Source organism: Dermochelys coriacea, chromosome 15 (assembly GCF_009764565.3).
Source record: "Dermochelys coriacea isolate rDerCor1 chromosome 15, rDerCor1.pri.v4, whole genome shotgun sequence".
Lineage (NCBI taxonomy): Eukaryota > Metazoa > Chordata > Testudines > Dermochelyidae > Dermochelys > Dermochelys coriacea.
In genome coordinates this window covers 15090057-15105603 of record NC_050082.1, presented here as the reverse complement: position 1 = coordinate 15105603, position 15547 = coordinate 15090057, and the positions used below count along the sequence as shown (strand labels likewise).

At 44.6% G+C, this 15547-nt stretch overlaps 1 protein-coding gene across 2 annotated transcripts in view; it reads left to right on the top strand.

The window, feature by feature from the left end:
• Nucleotides 1-4368: 4368 nt before the first annotated feature.
• PPIL2 (peptidylprolyl isomerase like 2) overlaps nt 4369-15547 on the top strand; it is a 118063-nt gene continuing 106884 nt past the window's right edge. For both annotated transcript variants that reach the window (XM_038373089.2, XM_043498467.1), the window contains exons 1-5: nt 4369-5460; nt 7458-7507; nt 9363-9408; nt 10034-10096; nt 11070-11121. In XM_038373089.2, coding sequence (XP_038229017.1) covers nt 5429-5460; nt 7458-7507; nt 9363-9408; nt 10034-10096; nt 11070-11121 — 243 coding nt within the window. In that variant the 5' untranslated portion in view covers nt 4369-5428. The remainder of the gene's footprint in view (nt 5461-7457; nt 7508-9362; nt 9409-10033; nt 10097-11069; nt 11122-15547) is intronic.

The window sequence follows — 15547 nt, the reverse complement described above, 5'->3', positions numbered from 1 at the left end:
TATGAGCACTAGTAATCCATATGCTATAGAAGTAGGCAGGCAAATGACTGCAGCCAACTTGCAAAAAGTACAGATTGACTTTGTTCTGAACTAGACTATAGGAGCTGAGCTGGAAACAATGATGTTTCCTTTAAAGAAGTAGAAGTCTCCTATCTTTCAATACTACTGTAATAGAAGGAAATTTGTTACAAAGTTCTGAGCATTTCTTAATAAAATGTAATAAAACTTGTCTGAAAACAATCAAAGATCACACATTCAATTAATGGTAAAATGCGAAATTACAGAGTACAAACACTTTATTATTAAACTCAGTAACAAGTCACAGCAATTATGCAAGAATGAATTGATTAGATAGAGGAAAAACACAGAACTGGATTAAGGAGACCAGAGATCTGTTCCTGGCTCTGCAACAAACTTCCGGTGAGGCTTTAGACAGGTCACAGCCTCTGGGCCTCATTTCCTCATGGGTAAAAAGAATAATACATAGAGGATCTTCTTCACTGGTGTCCAGATAAAATAAATGTATGAATGTTTCTGAAATACCTAAAATTAGAGTAGAGCATCTCCAATGTATTTCTAAGACGATACAGGTTGGTATCTAAATGCCTATTTAATCTTGGAAGGAATGCAAAGTATTATAGTGATGTGGATTTTGGTGGGTAAATATCTTGTAAGTATGTTCAATTGTATGTTGTGAGGTGTACCTATAACCTATATGGAATACTAACATGTATAAGTTTAGGCTTTCACCACATGGTGCTTACCCAGTAATTAAATAGCTACTAAGAAAATGATGAGGAATTGTGAAACTCAGTAATATTTCATTGAAAGATGTTAAACTCCTGGCATTCAAGTCTTTCCTCATTGGTGCATATTTAGTAATTAATTGTATTGCGTTTCCTTTAGAATATGTAGATTTGGATGCAAGGAAGTAACTTGAGCACAACTAACTAGTATTTTAAATCAGTCCTATGAATGTAAAAAGAAGTATTAGAGATGATTCCTGCATCAAAAACCAGGTATAGGAAATGACACAAAATTCTTTAGAAAACATACTCTATAAGTGAATCTGACCCAACTATTGTAAGTACACACTGCAGCAGGAGGACCTAAGGCACAGCACAAACTTCAGTATGTTAGGTGGGATTTGGTGAAATATGTGTCAGCACCTTAGGCTTGCTAACTGTCTAATCACACAAATGCAAACACCTTACCTTGCCCCCCCGCCTCACCCCTTCTCCGAGGCCCCGCCCTGCTCACTCCATTCCCCCCTCCCTCCATCTCTCACTCGCTTTCACAAGGCTGAGGCAGGGGGTTGGAGTGTGGGAGGGGACTCCGGACTGAGCCTGGGGTAGGGAGTTGGGGTGCAGGATACAAGCTCTGGGAGGGAGTTTGGGTGCTGGGGATTTGGGGTGCAGGCTCCCCTTGGGTGGCTCCTGGGCAGCTGCAGGGCACCTAAGGTAAGATGGACTAGGGGGCCCAGTGGGCCACACCCGGAAGCAGCTGGCACATCCCTGCAGCTCCTGGAGAGGGGGCCAGGGGCCTCTGCATGCTGCCCCTGCCTGCAGGCACCATCCCCGCAGCTCCCGGCCAATGGGAGCTGCAGAGTCGGTGCTCAGAGTGTGGGCAGCTGCTTCCAGGAGTGGCAGGGAGGGAACCTGCCTTAGCCCCATTGCAGAGCTGGATTTTTAGCAGCCTAAAATCCCCTGGTTTGCTTCAGTAGCCTCTGGGAGATAGAGCCCGATTCTGGGAGACTCCCAGGGAAACCAGGAGGGTTGGCAACCCTAGAGCACCTACACACTAGGGCGACAGCCATGTTAGAAATGCAAATACCTCACATAACTGCAAATTCAAAACGGAAAGCAGTTTATAGGCTAACTTTTGGGAGTGGGAGGAGGGGCGTCTGCTTAATTCTGAAGAGAAATTAATACTGAAAGCTGAATTCTAATTTACATTACTTTGAGTCAGGCTGGGCTTGGAATAGCTGTTATGGATTCTATAATTAGCATATTTTAAAAGTATCCCTTACTTTTGAAGTAATGATTTCTGTGGAATAGTGAAAAACCTGAACAGAGTTTGAGAGCTGCAATGTGAAAGCTTTGCTACAATGAAGGCTAACAAAGAAAACAGGAGTTCAGGGGTTATGATATGAGTGAGCTGGCTGTGGCCTTTGGACGTTTAAAAGCTCACTGGTGCTGTTTGCTGACTAGGTCAGACCTCAGCACAACCAACATTCCCATTGTTATTGCTGCTTGCTGTGTGCTCCATCATATCTCAGAGGCAAATCGCCTGGCGTCCAATTTTAAGCAGCCAGACACCAGGGCAATTAGAAGAGCACAGCTAGGTGTGCTGCACATCAGAGAGGCTTTGAAAACCAGTTTCATGACTGGCTGGACTACAGTGTGACAGTTGTGTGTGTTTCTCCTTGATGCAAACCCGCCCCCTTTATTGATTTTTAATTCCTTGTAAGCCAACCACCCTCCCCCCTTTGAAATAAAGTAACTATTGTTTTGAAACCATGCATTTTCTTTCTTAATTTAAAAAAAAAAAACAGACAAGGTAGCGCGGGTGGGATGGGGGAGGAGGGAAGGACAAGGCCTTCTGTTGCTTGGGCCATCCTCTGGAGTGGAGTGGCTTGGTGCCCAGAGCTTCCCCCCCTGCGTTCTTGGGCATCTAGGTGAAGCGGATATGGAACTTAGGGAGGAGGAAATGCGGTTATACAGTGGATACAGCGGGGGTCTGTGCTCTTGTTGGCTTTCCTGCAGCTCCAACGGATGCTTCATCATGCCCATTTGCTCCCCCAACAGATGCTTCATCATGTCCATTTGTTCCCCCATTAGCCTCAGCATCACGTCCTGCCTCTGCACTTCACGCTCACTTAACTTTTTCCTGGCCTCTGCCACTGAATGACTCCATGCATTAAAGTGTGCCCTATCGGTGTGGGAGGACTGCATGAGCTCGGCAAACATGTCAGCTTGAGTGCAATTTTTTCGCTTTCTAATCTGCGATAACCTCAGGGATGGAGATTATAGGGGGACCATAGAAACATTTGCACCTGGGGGGAGATAAAAAGGGAGAGTAAAATTTAAGATGATACATCTCTGAGAACAAAAGGGAGACTCTTTCACAGTGAATCAAGCAATTCACAGCAGACAGCACATGTGCTTTAGGTACAAGGTCACATTTAGCCTTTTATATTGAGCGCCTCCCGGTATGGTGACGCATCACAAACACATACCCACAGCTGTGCAACAGAATTCGGTTTCCAGGCAGCCATGGTAAGTCTTTTGGTACGCGGGGTTGGCTTCTTACGCCTTCCTAACATGTGGGAATGTTTTCAAATTGTGGCGCCTTCCTTTCCCAGAGCAAGAAATGGGTTGGGTTTCACATTTAAAGGGAGGGGCTGCAGTTTTCGGGTGGATGTGCAGCACATACCTCCTCCCACCCCTCCGCGTGGGTATTCTCTGGGATGATCCCTTTTAGCTAAGCACAAACAGCCCAGCATGACCAGGTCCTTTTACTGTTCCCTTTCAAAAATTCTCCTATTTCAACTAGGTGATGATGAATGATATCACTCTACTGAGGCTAACACAGAAAGATATAGACCGAATGTTGCTTGAATGTGACCAAAACCCAGGACCATTCGCTGCCATGCTTTGTGCTGCAATGATTCCAGAATACTTGCTACTGGCTTGGCATGGTAAAGTGTCCTACCGTAGAGGATGAAATAAGGCAGCTCTCTTCCGAAACACTCTGCAAAGGCTTTCAGAGTACCTCCAGGAGAGCTTCATGGAGATGTCCCTGGAGAATTCCCGCTCCATCCCCAGATGTGTGAACAGACTTTTCCAGTAGCTGTGCTGACTGTCAATGCATCCCAATTCTTCAGGGCAAATCAAACATTAAACACTATTGCTTTTAAACCCTGTACTTTAGTTACAAATGTGCACTCAACAGAGGTGCCTTCTCCAGCTTTAGGGTTGGGGATCCCGCCTTGGGAGGGTATTGGCTCCAGAGTGATGAAAAGGCCCTGGCTGCTAGGGAGAACGGATTCACCGGTTGCCTGCTGCGCATTCTTCTCTTCTTCTACAAAATCCTCCTCCCTGTTGCATGAGACTCCCCCCTTGCAGGTGTCCACAGACAGTGGTGAGGTAGCGGTAGGGTCCCCCCTAGAATGCCACGCAGCTGATCATGGAAGCAGCATGTCTGGGGCTCTGACCCGGAGCGACCGTTTGCCTCCTTTGTCTCTTGGTAGGCTTGCCTGAGCTCCTTAACTTTCACTTGGCACTGCTGTGTGTCCCTGTTGTAGCCTCTCTCCAACATGCCCTGTGAGATTTTGGCATACATATTTGCATTTCTTCTTTTTGATCAGAGTTCAGCCTGCACAGATGCTTCTCCCTGTACAAAGATCAGATCCAGTGTCTCAGTCCATGCTGGAGCTCGTTTGCGATTCTGGAGGGACTGCATGGTCACCTGTGCTGCTGAGTACTGCTGTGTTCGCCAGGCTTAGCAAACAGGAAATGAAATTCAAAAGTTCCCAGGGCTTTTCCTGTGTACCTGGCTAGTGCATCAGAGTTCAAAGTGCTGTCCAGAGCGGTCACATTGGAGCACTCTGGGATAGCTCCCAGAGGCCAATGCCGTGATTTGCGTCCATACTACCCCAGATTCGACCCAGTAAGGTCAATTTCAGCACTACTCCCCTCCTTGGGCAGGAGTACAGAAGTCGATTTTAAGAGCCCTTTAGGTCGACGGAAGGGGGTTGGTTGTGTGGACGCGATCATTTTTAAATCGACCTAACGCGGCTAAATTCGACCTAAGCCCGTGGCGTGGACCAGGGCTACCAGCTGTCATATTAATGGGATCGACAGCTGGGCAAAAGAGGCTTGCTGTTTTCACTCCGTTCCCCAGGGGTGTGGAGGCGACGCCTGTCTCGCTCTTCTCCGGGTTACGGCCTGTGCGGCGGGGCAGCCGCTCCGGGCTGAAGGAGAAAGATTTCCGAACTAAGTCCCAGCGCGGGAGGCTGGGCTGTGCGCACCTGCACTGCCTGCATCCTAGCTCCGGTCCCGTGCGCGCTGCGGCCCGGCCGCCCCTTCTCCCAGCACGGCAGACTCCCGCTAGGCCCGGCCCCACGCCCCTCCCGAGCAGCCCGGCCCCACGCCTCTCCCGAGCAGCCCGGCGACGCCGGGGCAGGGGCTAGAAGGAGCGGCCGGAACGGTAGTTGGGGCGCCCTGGTTCGGCGGGGGGGACCAGTTCAGCGGCGCACGCCGAGCTACCGGCAGTCGCTGTGGTGCTCGGGAGAGCCGGCTTGGCCCCTGAGGAGCCCGCCGGCCGGAGCTGGGCGGTCCCATCCCCCCCCCAGCTTGGGGTCCGTCCCCGCTGTGGGTAGGGGCCGCGTCTCCTGCGCCGGGGACGAGCGGGAGCCGCCGCCGCCATGGGGAAGAGGCAGCACCAGAAGGATAAGATGTGAGTGTGTGTGGGGGGGGGGGCCCTGCCGGGGGGTCCCGGCGGGGCTGGGCCCGCGGGCCGCCTGCTACGGCCGCCCCCGTGGAAGCCGCTCGGGGAGCGTGGCCGGGCCTGGTTTCCCCAACATCCCCCCCCCGCGAGCCCAGCCTGCTGCATCCCGGCGCTTCCCGCCCTGCGTTACAGGCGCTGGGTGCCCGCGCCGGCGCCCCTCGGCCCGGAAGAGCCTAAAGCCCTTCGCAAAGCCTGTGCGTGCAGCGCGGCCGCCTCTGGGGCCTGCGGAGCGGCGTCCTCTGAGCCAGTGGCCGACAGAGCCGCCGCCTTCCGCTCCCACCTCGGGGCTGCACGGGCAGAGCAGGCAGGGCCAGGGTCTAGGCCGGTGGTTTTCAACGCGTACAGTACTGGTGACCCTTTCCCATAGCACGCCCCAGAGCGTGACACCCCCCCTCTTATAAACTACAAACACTTTTTAAAATATATTTAACACCGTTATAAATGCTGGAGGCAAAGCGGGGTTTGGGGTGGAGGCTGACAGCTCATGACCCCCCACCTAATAAGCTCATGACCCCGTTCCCCGACTCCCAGTTTGAGAATCTCTGGCGTAGGCACAATCCAGTGAATGGGAGTGGCTCGGTGAAATAAGCTTCAGGTTTTAAGACACTTAGGCTTTGTCTACACTGGTGAGTGAAAGACAAAACTGTTGTTGCTCAGAGGTGTTAAAAAAACACACACCCTCCACAGAGAGGCAAAAGTTTTGTCGATGTTGGCAGGAGCGCTCTCCTGCCGACAGCGCTAACGCCGCTCGTTGTGGGTGGAAGTTTTTTGTCAGCAGGAGATCTCTCTCTTGCTGACAAACAGCCGCTACGCTGCGTGCCTTTTAGTGGCACAGCTGTAGTGGCACAGTCATGTTGCTAAAAGCTCTGTAGTGTGGAAATAGCCTTAGAGCTTGTCTACATGGGGACATTTGGGAAAGTTAATACAAATTAACTAAAGGTGTGAATTTGAAGTTACACCACTTAAATCCGCAAGTCAAAAGAACACCTTCATTTAGTCAGAATTAAAGTGGCCTTAATTTGGTTTAGTTTAGTTCACTTACAAAGTGAATAAAAATAAACTGAATTAAGGCCGCTTTAATTCTCGATAGCAGTCTCCACACAGGTATTTAAATGATTTAACTCAGTGGTTCTCAAACTTTTGTACTGGTGACCCCTTTCATATAGCAAGCCTCTGAATGCAATCCTCCTTATAAATTAAAAACTTTTTTATATATTTAACACCATTATAAATACTGGAGGCAAAGCAGGGTTTGGGGTGGAGGCTGAGCGACCCCCCCATGTAATAATAACTTGACCTCCAGTTTGAGAACCCTGGTTTAACTAATCCACTTCAAATTCACACCTTTTAGTTATTTTGGATTTTTTTGCTGTATCCCCCATATAGACAATCCTTTGCTCTCCCAGGTTCAGAAGCGGCTAGATAGGACAAAGAGCTTGTCTACTTTACAAGTACTGTGTGTAAGATCACAGCTTGGTTATGGGTTGGGATATCTGTATTACACAATTTAAAAAAAAATGAAGCAGCTGTATTAGGGAGCTGTGGGTCAGCCTTGGTCCTTTAGCTCCCAGGCTTAAAGCACAGTTCCCTGATGTGATTGTGGAATTATGTTTTCCCATCCATGGTGACAATAAAAAAATACCGTGTTTATAACATGGATGTCACTACCTCTGACAGGATATGGTGACAGCACACTATTGTTTTCTTATTATTGGGGTATTGCCCAAAGGCCCTCTTCTGCATATTAGGAAGACCAAGGTGTGACACCTAATATCAGAGTAGGTTAATATTGGGTGAAGGTGTGAAAAAGTCAGGTAACTAAGAATGTTTAACATCGCTTATTAATAGAACTTTTTAAGTTTGAAAAGTAATCAATTTCTGCCAAATATAGTTAGTGTTGTAGTGCGATATATTAAGCATTAACACGTCCCCTCTTTACTCTTTAGGTACATAACATGTGCAGAATACACACACTTTTATGGAGGAAAGAAATCAGGTAAACGGTTTAAAGTTGCTGTGTTTTCTTTCTACATTAATTCTTTTGACTGTTTCTATATTTTATGCATATGTTCACACTTCAGTGCTGATGTCTCCTTCCCCATACTTCCTTATTCTGCTCTCCTCAAAGTTGTGAATGACCTTCTCTTGGCTAACTCTCAAGGCCTACTTGCCGTGCTCTCCCCTTCTCCTTTCTGCTGCCTTTGATCTTGATGGCTGCTCTCTCCTTCATCATCTATCTTCTTTGCCTTTCTTGGTTGTATCCTCTCTTGGCTCTTGATTTACTTTTCCAACCATGCATTCAGTGCCTCTTTTTCTCTGTTTACTCTCTTCTTTTGTTGGAGTCTTTCAAGGTGCCATTCTAGCCCTCTTTCTTCTCCCTCTACGTCCTTTCCCCTGATTACCCCTTGTGTTTACTGTACATGAGTTTACTTATCACTTCTACATCAATGACTTTCAGATATCCTTCTCCACTCTGGGCTTGTATCCTTTTCCTCAGGCTTGCATTTCCCACTGTCGCTGTGAGGTGCCATCCTGGATAGTTCATTGCCATCTCAATCTCAGCATGGCCACTTCGGAGCTCCTCCAAAACCCGCTCCAGTTCCTGCCTTCTCAGTTGGGGTTAGCAACTCCATCATCCTTATAGTCCAGTGGTTCTCAAACTTTTGTACTGGTGACCCCTTTCACGTAGCAAGCCTCTGTGTGAGACCCCCATTTTAAATTAAAAACACTTCTTTACATATTTAACACCATTATAAATGCTGGAGGCAAAGTGGGGTTTGGGGTGAGGCTGACAGCTTGCGACCCCCCCATGTAATAACTTCATGGCCCCCTGAGGGGTCCCGACCCACAGTTTGAGAACCCCTGTTGTAGTCGCAGTGGGGTCCTGATACCTGTAGCCTGGGTGTTATATTTGACTCCATCCTCTTTCTCCCCTCACAGTCAGGCTTTGGCCAAATGCTGTCACCTTTTCTTCCACAGAATTTGAAAACCTCACCCTTTTCTCTCCCTATAACTAAATCGCTCATCCACATCCTGAGCATCTTCCACCTATACTTGTCATCTCCTTTCAGGTTTCTAATGCTAACCTTGTCCACAAATCCAAAATGATGTCGTTTCAACTATGTCATCCCCAGTTTCTCGTTTGAGTGTCTTTAGTAATATCACATTATGTTGTCCATCAAACGTAAACTCCCTGTCTTTGCCTTCAGGGCTGTGCGTTACATTTCTTACCTGGTCTCACCCATTCTTTCCCCCACCCTTTCCAAGCATCCAAGCCTCTGATGTCAGTATAGACCCCATTTGTTTTTTCCATAGGCATCTCTACCCCTTCTTTCAGACTTCCCTTCGTGCTTGGAGTGCCCTCCCCTAACTTATTTACATGGTACATTTGACAGCTCTTTGTGTATTGTCAGTTTCACTTTTCCCCTTTATAGTTGGTCAAATTCCCTTGTTGTCAGTGTGGTTTTAAAAAGAGAGAAGGAAGATATTTAAAAAAAAAAAAAAAAGGATAATGTGGTTGTAAAACCACAAAAATTGGGGGAGGGGGGCAACAGGCCAAGGAGTATCTCAACTACTTTAAAAGCTTACCTTTTCCTAAGTCTTCCAGTTTCATTTGTGGAGCAGACTTGAGGTTTGCACTGCACTGGTTTGTGAAGTTTTGATTTTTGTTACTGTTTCACAAGATTTAGACTATTTGTCTTTGTCAGGAGCAAATTACTACTTGACATATCAAAACCAGTAATTTCCAAATATATATCGCGTAGGATTAATCATAAGTATCAGAAATACTTTTACTGCCCAAAATACTCTGGATTTATTAAAGTTATTTTGCTTTTTGTTTTTGTAAATAGATATTCCACAAGCAAATTTTAGACGTTTATCTTTTGATCACTGCAGGTAAGATATAAAAAAAATATTTTTTGTCTTGAGTCCTTAACCAGATCATGTTTCTTGTAGTGGTAGATAGAGCCGACAGACATCAGAGAAAGTAACCATCATTCCTTAATGTAACACCAACAAAATTTCAGCAAGCATTGAAATGTATGTTTTGACTCCAAGAAGCCCAGTGTCTTACAGGTTATATGTAATAACTGCAAAGTTCAAAAGGAATATATAAACTGTAAAATTTGCAAAGAATTAACATGCAAAGTTCAAATAAGCTAATACTTATAAAATTCTAGACTTGATGCTCAAATTGTTCCCCTTCACTGTGTTTTATATCCTTGATCTGTCCTGCATCACGTAGAGCCAGCGATTAAGTTTCAAGGACCTTTCACATCTTAGTTCTTTGTGCTTAGAATTTATTTCTTGCTGATGAAACACAGATGCTAGAATGAAAGAAATCAAGATGCAGTATCAGTAAGTTCCACATAGTCAGATGTAAGTTGCAAGGCTCACTTTATCTTCACTGATGTAGACCTGCGCTTAGGGCTCAGATAGAAGCTAATGTTGTTTCTTAGTTCAGTATTGTGCCTTTCTAGGTGACTTTGATAAATCTGAAATAATGTGTACTTTTTCCTAGTTTATCTCTGCAACCATTCGAATATCCAGTTTGCACACCAGATGGAACAGTCTTTGATTTGCTGTAAGTCATTCACTTCCATTTTTATTTTGTTTGTTTTAGTTTTTGTATAGGCTAAGTGACTTGCTTAAGGTCGTGATTGGAATCTGTGTCAGAATTGGGATTAGAACTCACAAGTTCTTGTCTCTCCCTCTGTTGCTTAGATTTCCAGTCCAAGCCTGTCTTGCTTATCAAATGGTTCTGTTTCTCAAAATCATAGCTATATGTAGAAGGCTACAGCTGTAGCTGTAAATGCACAGTGTTTCTGTACTGGACCAGCGTGCTTTTAACTGTGCTTTTTGGCAGAGGTTATTGCATGATGGTCCATAGCCTTTTGTGTTCCTACCACTTTGATAGCATGGCAGGGGAACTTAGGTGCGGAGGAACTCAGAGATTTATAGTACATGAAAAATTGATCATGAAGCAGTACTTGGGGTAACTGTGCCTACTATGTGCATTGGGAAGAGAAGTCATATAAACACTAAAAATGCCTTCGTTTCCCTCTCAGCTCACTTACATTGGGTTTAATTTCTTCCTCTCTGGAGATGTACTCACCACTGTTAAACTGCAGCAAGCAGTCAGCGAAAACCAAGACCTGCAGATTAAAAAATGCCTTTGTCTTTCATTTTTAAAAGTCAGAAGGGGACATTGTTTGTTTTGTTTATCTAATAAGATGAACCATCCATAAATACAATGGGGGAAAATTCTGCTGTGGAGTTGCATCAGCTTTGCCCACTCATTTAGGGCAAATAACATTTTTGTAGGGTATGTAAAATATCACTTTTTGTCCTGGGAGGAGTGGGTGTGCTCATACTGTACTGCAGCTTTGCAAAAGGTTATCAGTGATAAAAGGCCAGTTGGTGCTGCTTGCCTCTTTTCAAATACTTCTGTAGTGGGCTTTCATAACCAGTTGGAGGATGATAAAACAGGTCCTTTAACAATGAATGTGGGTTCCTAATTCTGGTACAACTTCCTGTCTTATCTCCTTTCTTTTCAGGAGTATTGTTCCTTGGATAAAGAAGTTTGGGACCAACCCAATCACAGGGGAGGTAGGTAGTAATGGTTTTAGTAATAAAATACATGTTTTACTTGCTTGTAGCTCTTTCTTGATTTGTGAAGAGACACTTTTGTCTCTTAGTTCCATCAATGGGTTCTGTGGGCTTTTAAATTGCTATTTATAGGGCAAGTGTTGAAACTAAAATAAAGATTTACCAGGACATGTTTGTTTTAACCAAAAAATGGGAAATCTTTCTGACTGAATGCTAATATCCACATGCTCTCATGGTCCTAATGCTTTCCCTGTGGAATGTAGTCTGTGCCTGATCCATGCTTGGAGGGTAGGAGGGGGAGAGGCAAGCATGAAAAATTTGTAGTGTAGGAGGCTGACACTGGGATGTTTAGTTCTCTGGAACTTAAACCCTTGGTCTGAATCCTGCTTGTCTTATTCCTGCATTGCATCTCGAACTTTCAGTGAAACTATGTGCATGAGTAAATTGCCTTATTTCCACTATCACTAATGCCCTCAAGCCTGATTAGTCAAAGCAATAATTAGGCTTCTAGAAAAGGCTCTGATTGAATTAGAAGGTCTGCTTGTGAGAGGGAAGCAGAATGGAACTTTGGTTAATGGCTCTTTTCAGTCAAAAATGAGTGATCTTATCCTGTGCTAATAACTCCAAAGGTTTTGCTGCTCATAACGCCGTTAAATGTTATGGTAACAATATCCTTTTTAAATATCTTCTGTAAATTTTCAAATCTTTTCTTCCATCTCACTGTTTATAATAACCCCTTGGAAGATTAAAGCTTAAACTGCAATCTGCTTTGGTATTCTTTCCTTCATTCTAAATGTATGCTAGTCTGTTGTTGTAGGATTGCATATGAATGGTTTGTACAGCACTTTGAACACGTGAAGTACCATATGCTTGTGAAGCATTATTGTCAGTGTTATGCTGCTGCCATTGATTTTTTTTTTGTGTTCTTTTTAAAAAAACAACAACATTAAAATATTTATTTTGGGGAATAAAAGACAAATAGTTAAAGACGTTTTCAAACAGATATAAGCAAAACACAAACAGATCAGATTTCAGGCCTACTGATCACAACTGTTCCTTTAATTATGGTCTGTGAAGGAGTCTTTCCTTGCAATATGCTCTCTAGAGTAATTGCAGTTTGTTCTTTAAAAAGAAAAGGAGTACTTGTGGCACCTTAGAGACTAACAAATTTTCCTTTTCTTTTTGCGAATACAGACTAACACGGCTGCTACTCTGAAGTTTGTTCTTTGAGCACAAGATGGCAGTCATTATACAGAATTGTCACTAGACGGCTTTGATTTCAGTGTGCTGTGGGAAGAGATTGCTTTTTGAAATGTCTCCTGTGTCCTCTTTGATTACAGACTTCCCCAGCAGGCAGATGAGAAGAGATGCTTAAGTTGGATACAACATTCCAAACTCTAAACATGAGCAGGCTCTTCTAGAGTGAATATTCTCTTCAGTATTATGCAGGCTGGTAGCAATCCTGCAAGGGTGTTAGTGTTTTGGAGAAATGATCAAAGCTCTTCTTTTGGTCAGTAGGGAAAGAGGGAACGATGGCCTTTTCATCCACTTTGCCCAGCCTGTAAGCACTTACTACTCCATGGATCAGCTAAAGGCTTTTGGAACGTTGTTCAAAGCCGGATAGATCTATTGTTCCCAGATAGTCAGATTACCTTTAAGACACCTATACGTATTTAAAACCACGCAGAGCATTGTATTTAAAAGTGCTTTGTGCAAACACAAAACAAGAGGGAATAATAGAGACTACTAGCACTTAAGTATGGTCATATTGTCTCAGAAAAGCCCGTTTTCTTTTGATGCGTGGTGTGCAAGCCAGACCCAGGGAAGTTTCCCTGCCTTTCAGTAGAACATGAAGTGGTCTTGTAGCAAGGTTGTTCCATCTTACTATGTTAATTCAATAAGTCCTGTTCCATGGTGGACCATGGCCATCACTGGCCATAATGAACATGGTGTTCTGACATGCTGACTCTTGTCTCAGGAACAGGCCTGTGTTGTAATTTCAGCTGATGAAGACTGTACTTTAAAGAACTAATGAGGCCTGTGCAAAATGTTCTTGGTGATCTCTGAGAGCACTCAGTCTGTCTGTGAGCCGTGACTCAGGTTTCCAAACTTCTGAGGCTCAGATATGCCAACCTGACTGCCCTCCTACCTCTCCTTGGTAGTAATCCCCTTCCTCCCATAATCCCTCTCTATGGAGAACCCAACCTCTGAAGGTTGGCGGGGAAGAGAGAAATCCTGTCTGGAGGGCAGTATCCTCTGAAGGAAGAAGTTACATACACCACTGCAGGAAAAAAATGAAGACATTCCTGTTCCCTGATTGCTGAATCCATAGACAGGAGAAAGAAAGAAAAATGTCATTCCTTGTCATTGCACCTGTGGTGAGCCCAGCCTAGTATCAATGGGGTGAAGATTGGGACTGAAGAGAATTGGGAGACATTGAGTTTGGGTTTCCTGGAAGGGCATATCCTGTACTACGTGGAGGTGGATAGTTTTGGGAGGCAGGAGGAGGAAATCTGTGCTGGGGAGAGGATTTAAAGCCTCAAGTTTGTGCAGCCAGATCATAATTTTAGCGCTGCCTTCTTAATCCATCATTGTTTTGCCATGTTCTGTTCCTCATGCTATTTGCTTGGAGCTGAAGGCAGAAAGAAATTCTTCTGTGATGAGTTGGTGATTTATGCAGATATTTGCATCTCCAGGCTTATTTAAAGAAATAAATTAAGCAAGGTTAACTGCAACAGTGGTTTCATAATCCAGACAACAAAGTTATCTTGTGTGGACTTGCTGGAAGAAAATCTGGTCCAATGAGAAGGTGGTGACATGGCTCTGAATAAATCATTTTCCCTTTTTCTGTAGTGAAGTTTAAAAACAGTGCTGGAATCTTGTATAGTTTACTGTCCAGTTGTTATGGCTCACTACTAGCTAGGCATTTTAGAGGTGCTGGACAGCCACTTTTCATAGTGTTAGCTATAGGCACTAACTTTTTTTCTAGCTATCAAACTCTTAGGTACTTATATGACACCCTCCCCCCCCCCATCAACGTAGTATCTGAGCGCCTCACAGTCTTGATTGTATTTATCCCCACCACAGCCCTGTAAGGCAAGGCAGCGCAGGGCTGCTATTCCCATTTTACACATGGGTACTGAGGCAGAGGGAGACTAAGTGACATTCTAAAAGTCATGCAGGGAATATGTGGACAGTAGAGAATTGAACCTGGGTCTCCCAAGTCCCAGGCCAGCACACCAACCACTTCCTTCCTCTTCTGAAGGAACTTACAAATGTGCCATGGTCACAGTTATTTTTACATATGGTCTATAAAAGTATTTTTCTTTATACCCACCTCCCTTCCTCTGCTTCCTCATACTTTAATTCCTCCTTGTTTTTGAACATCCGTGGGAGGTACAGTGTGGATGCCAGTGTCCACACAGAAGAAACAAATCTGTATTGACCTTTCTGACTTCCTCTTTGGTTGCCCATGAGCTGCTCCAAAAGGTAATCTTATATTTCCTTACTTGGTATGTTGTGATCTAAAACACTGATGTTACTATGGTTATAATTTTGGAACCAGACTAAGCATCTCCTGCAGCTGAGCCACAACCTGTCGGGTGTTTCTGGTTGTCTTGCCTCCTGGCCTGCCTTCCCAGGACGCTTCCCCAAGCAATGTCTCTGCTGAAGTCCCAACTAACACAGAATAAGTAGAAAAACTATAGTAATCTCATTCCTTGTACTGAGATCAGCACTTTGACATCTTGGGCTCACAAAGAGTTGTGTGCTTGACAGGATGTTTTACGTAAATGGCATATGATCACACTGCCCAGCGTGCCCACTCAAGTCAGCCAGCTGGGATCTGATGTATCTATTTCTAAGGAATGAAGTTGTTCAGATTATATCTGGTCTGATGGAATGTCAAATATGAACAGATAATGGAGCTGGATTCAGCTAGAAATGTGTATATTGTGGCAAAGGAGTTTCAGGGGAGACAATTCTGAGTTGAGGAATATCTTAAAAATGGGATGAATTCATTTAACACAATTAAATAGTGCAAAGAAGAAAATGGGGGCACTTTTTCAATACTCCAGTTCACTAATATTCTGCCTTTTGTGAGGAGAGTGCACTACTGTGACCTGGGAGTTGGGTTCCTGCATCTCTACTAGAGACTTGCTCTGTGACTTTGGGCAAGTCACTTGCCTCTCCCATCTCACAAGTTTCTGAGATCTCTGTGCTTCATTATCTCCACTTTAGTTATGGGAAAACTAATACTTACCAATGTGGTGGTGGTGGTAAGTTTTAGAACACTTCACAGAAATGAATTAAGAGGTGATCTGCTGGGCACAGTAAAGCATCTAATTTATTTTTAAACAATGAAAATATTTTAATCTCTGGTATCTGTTTCCTGGGGCTGATCTAAGCACAAGTTTTTTGGTACTCC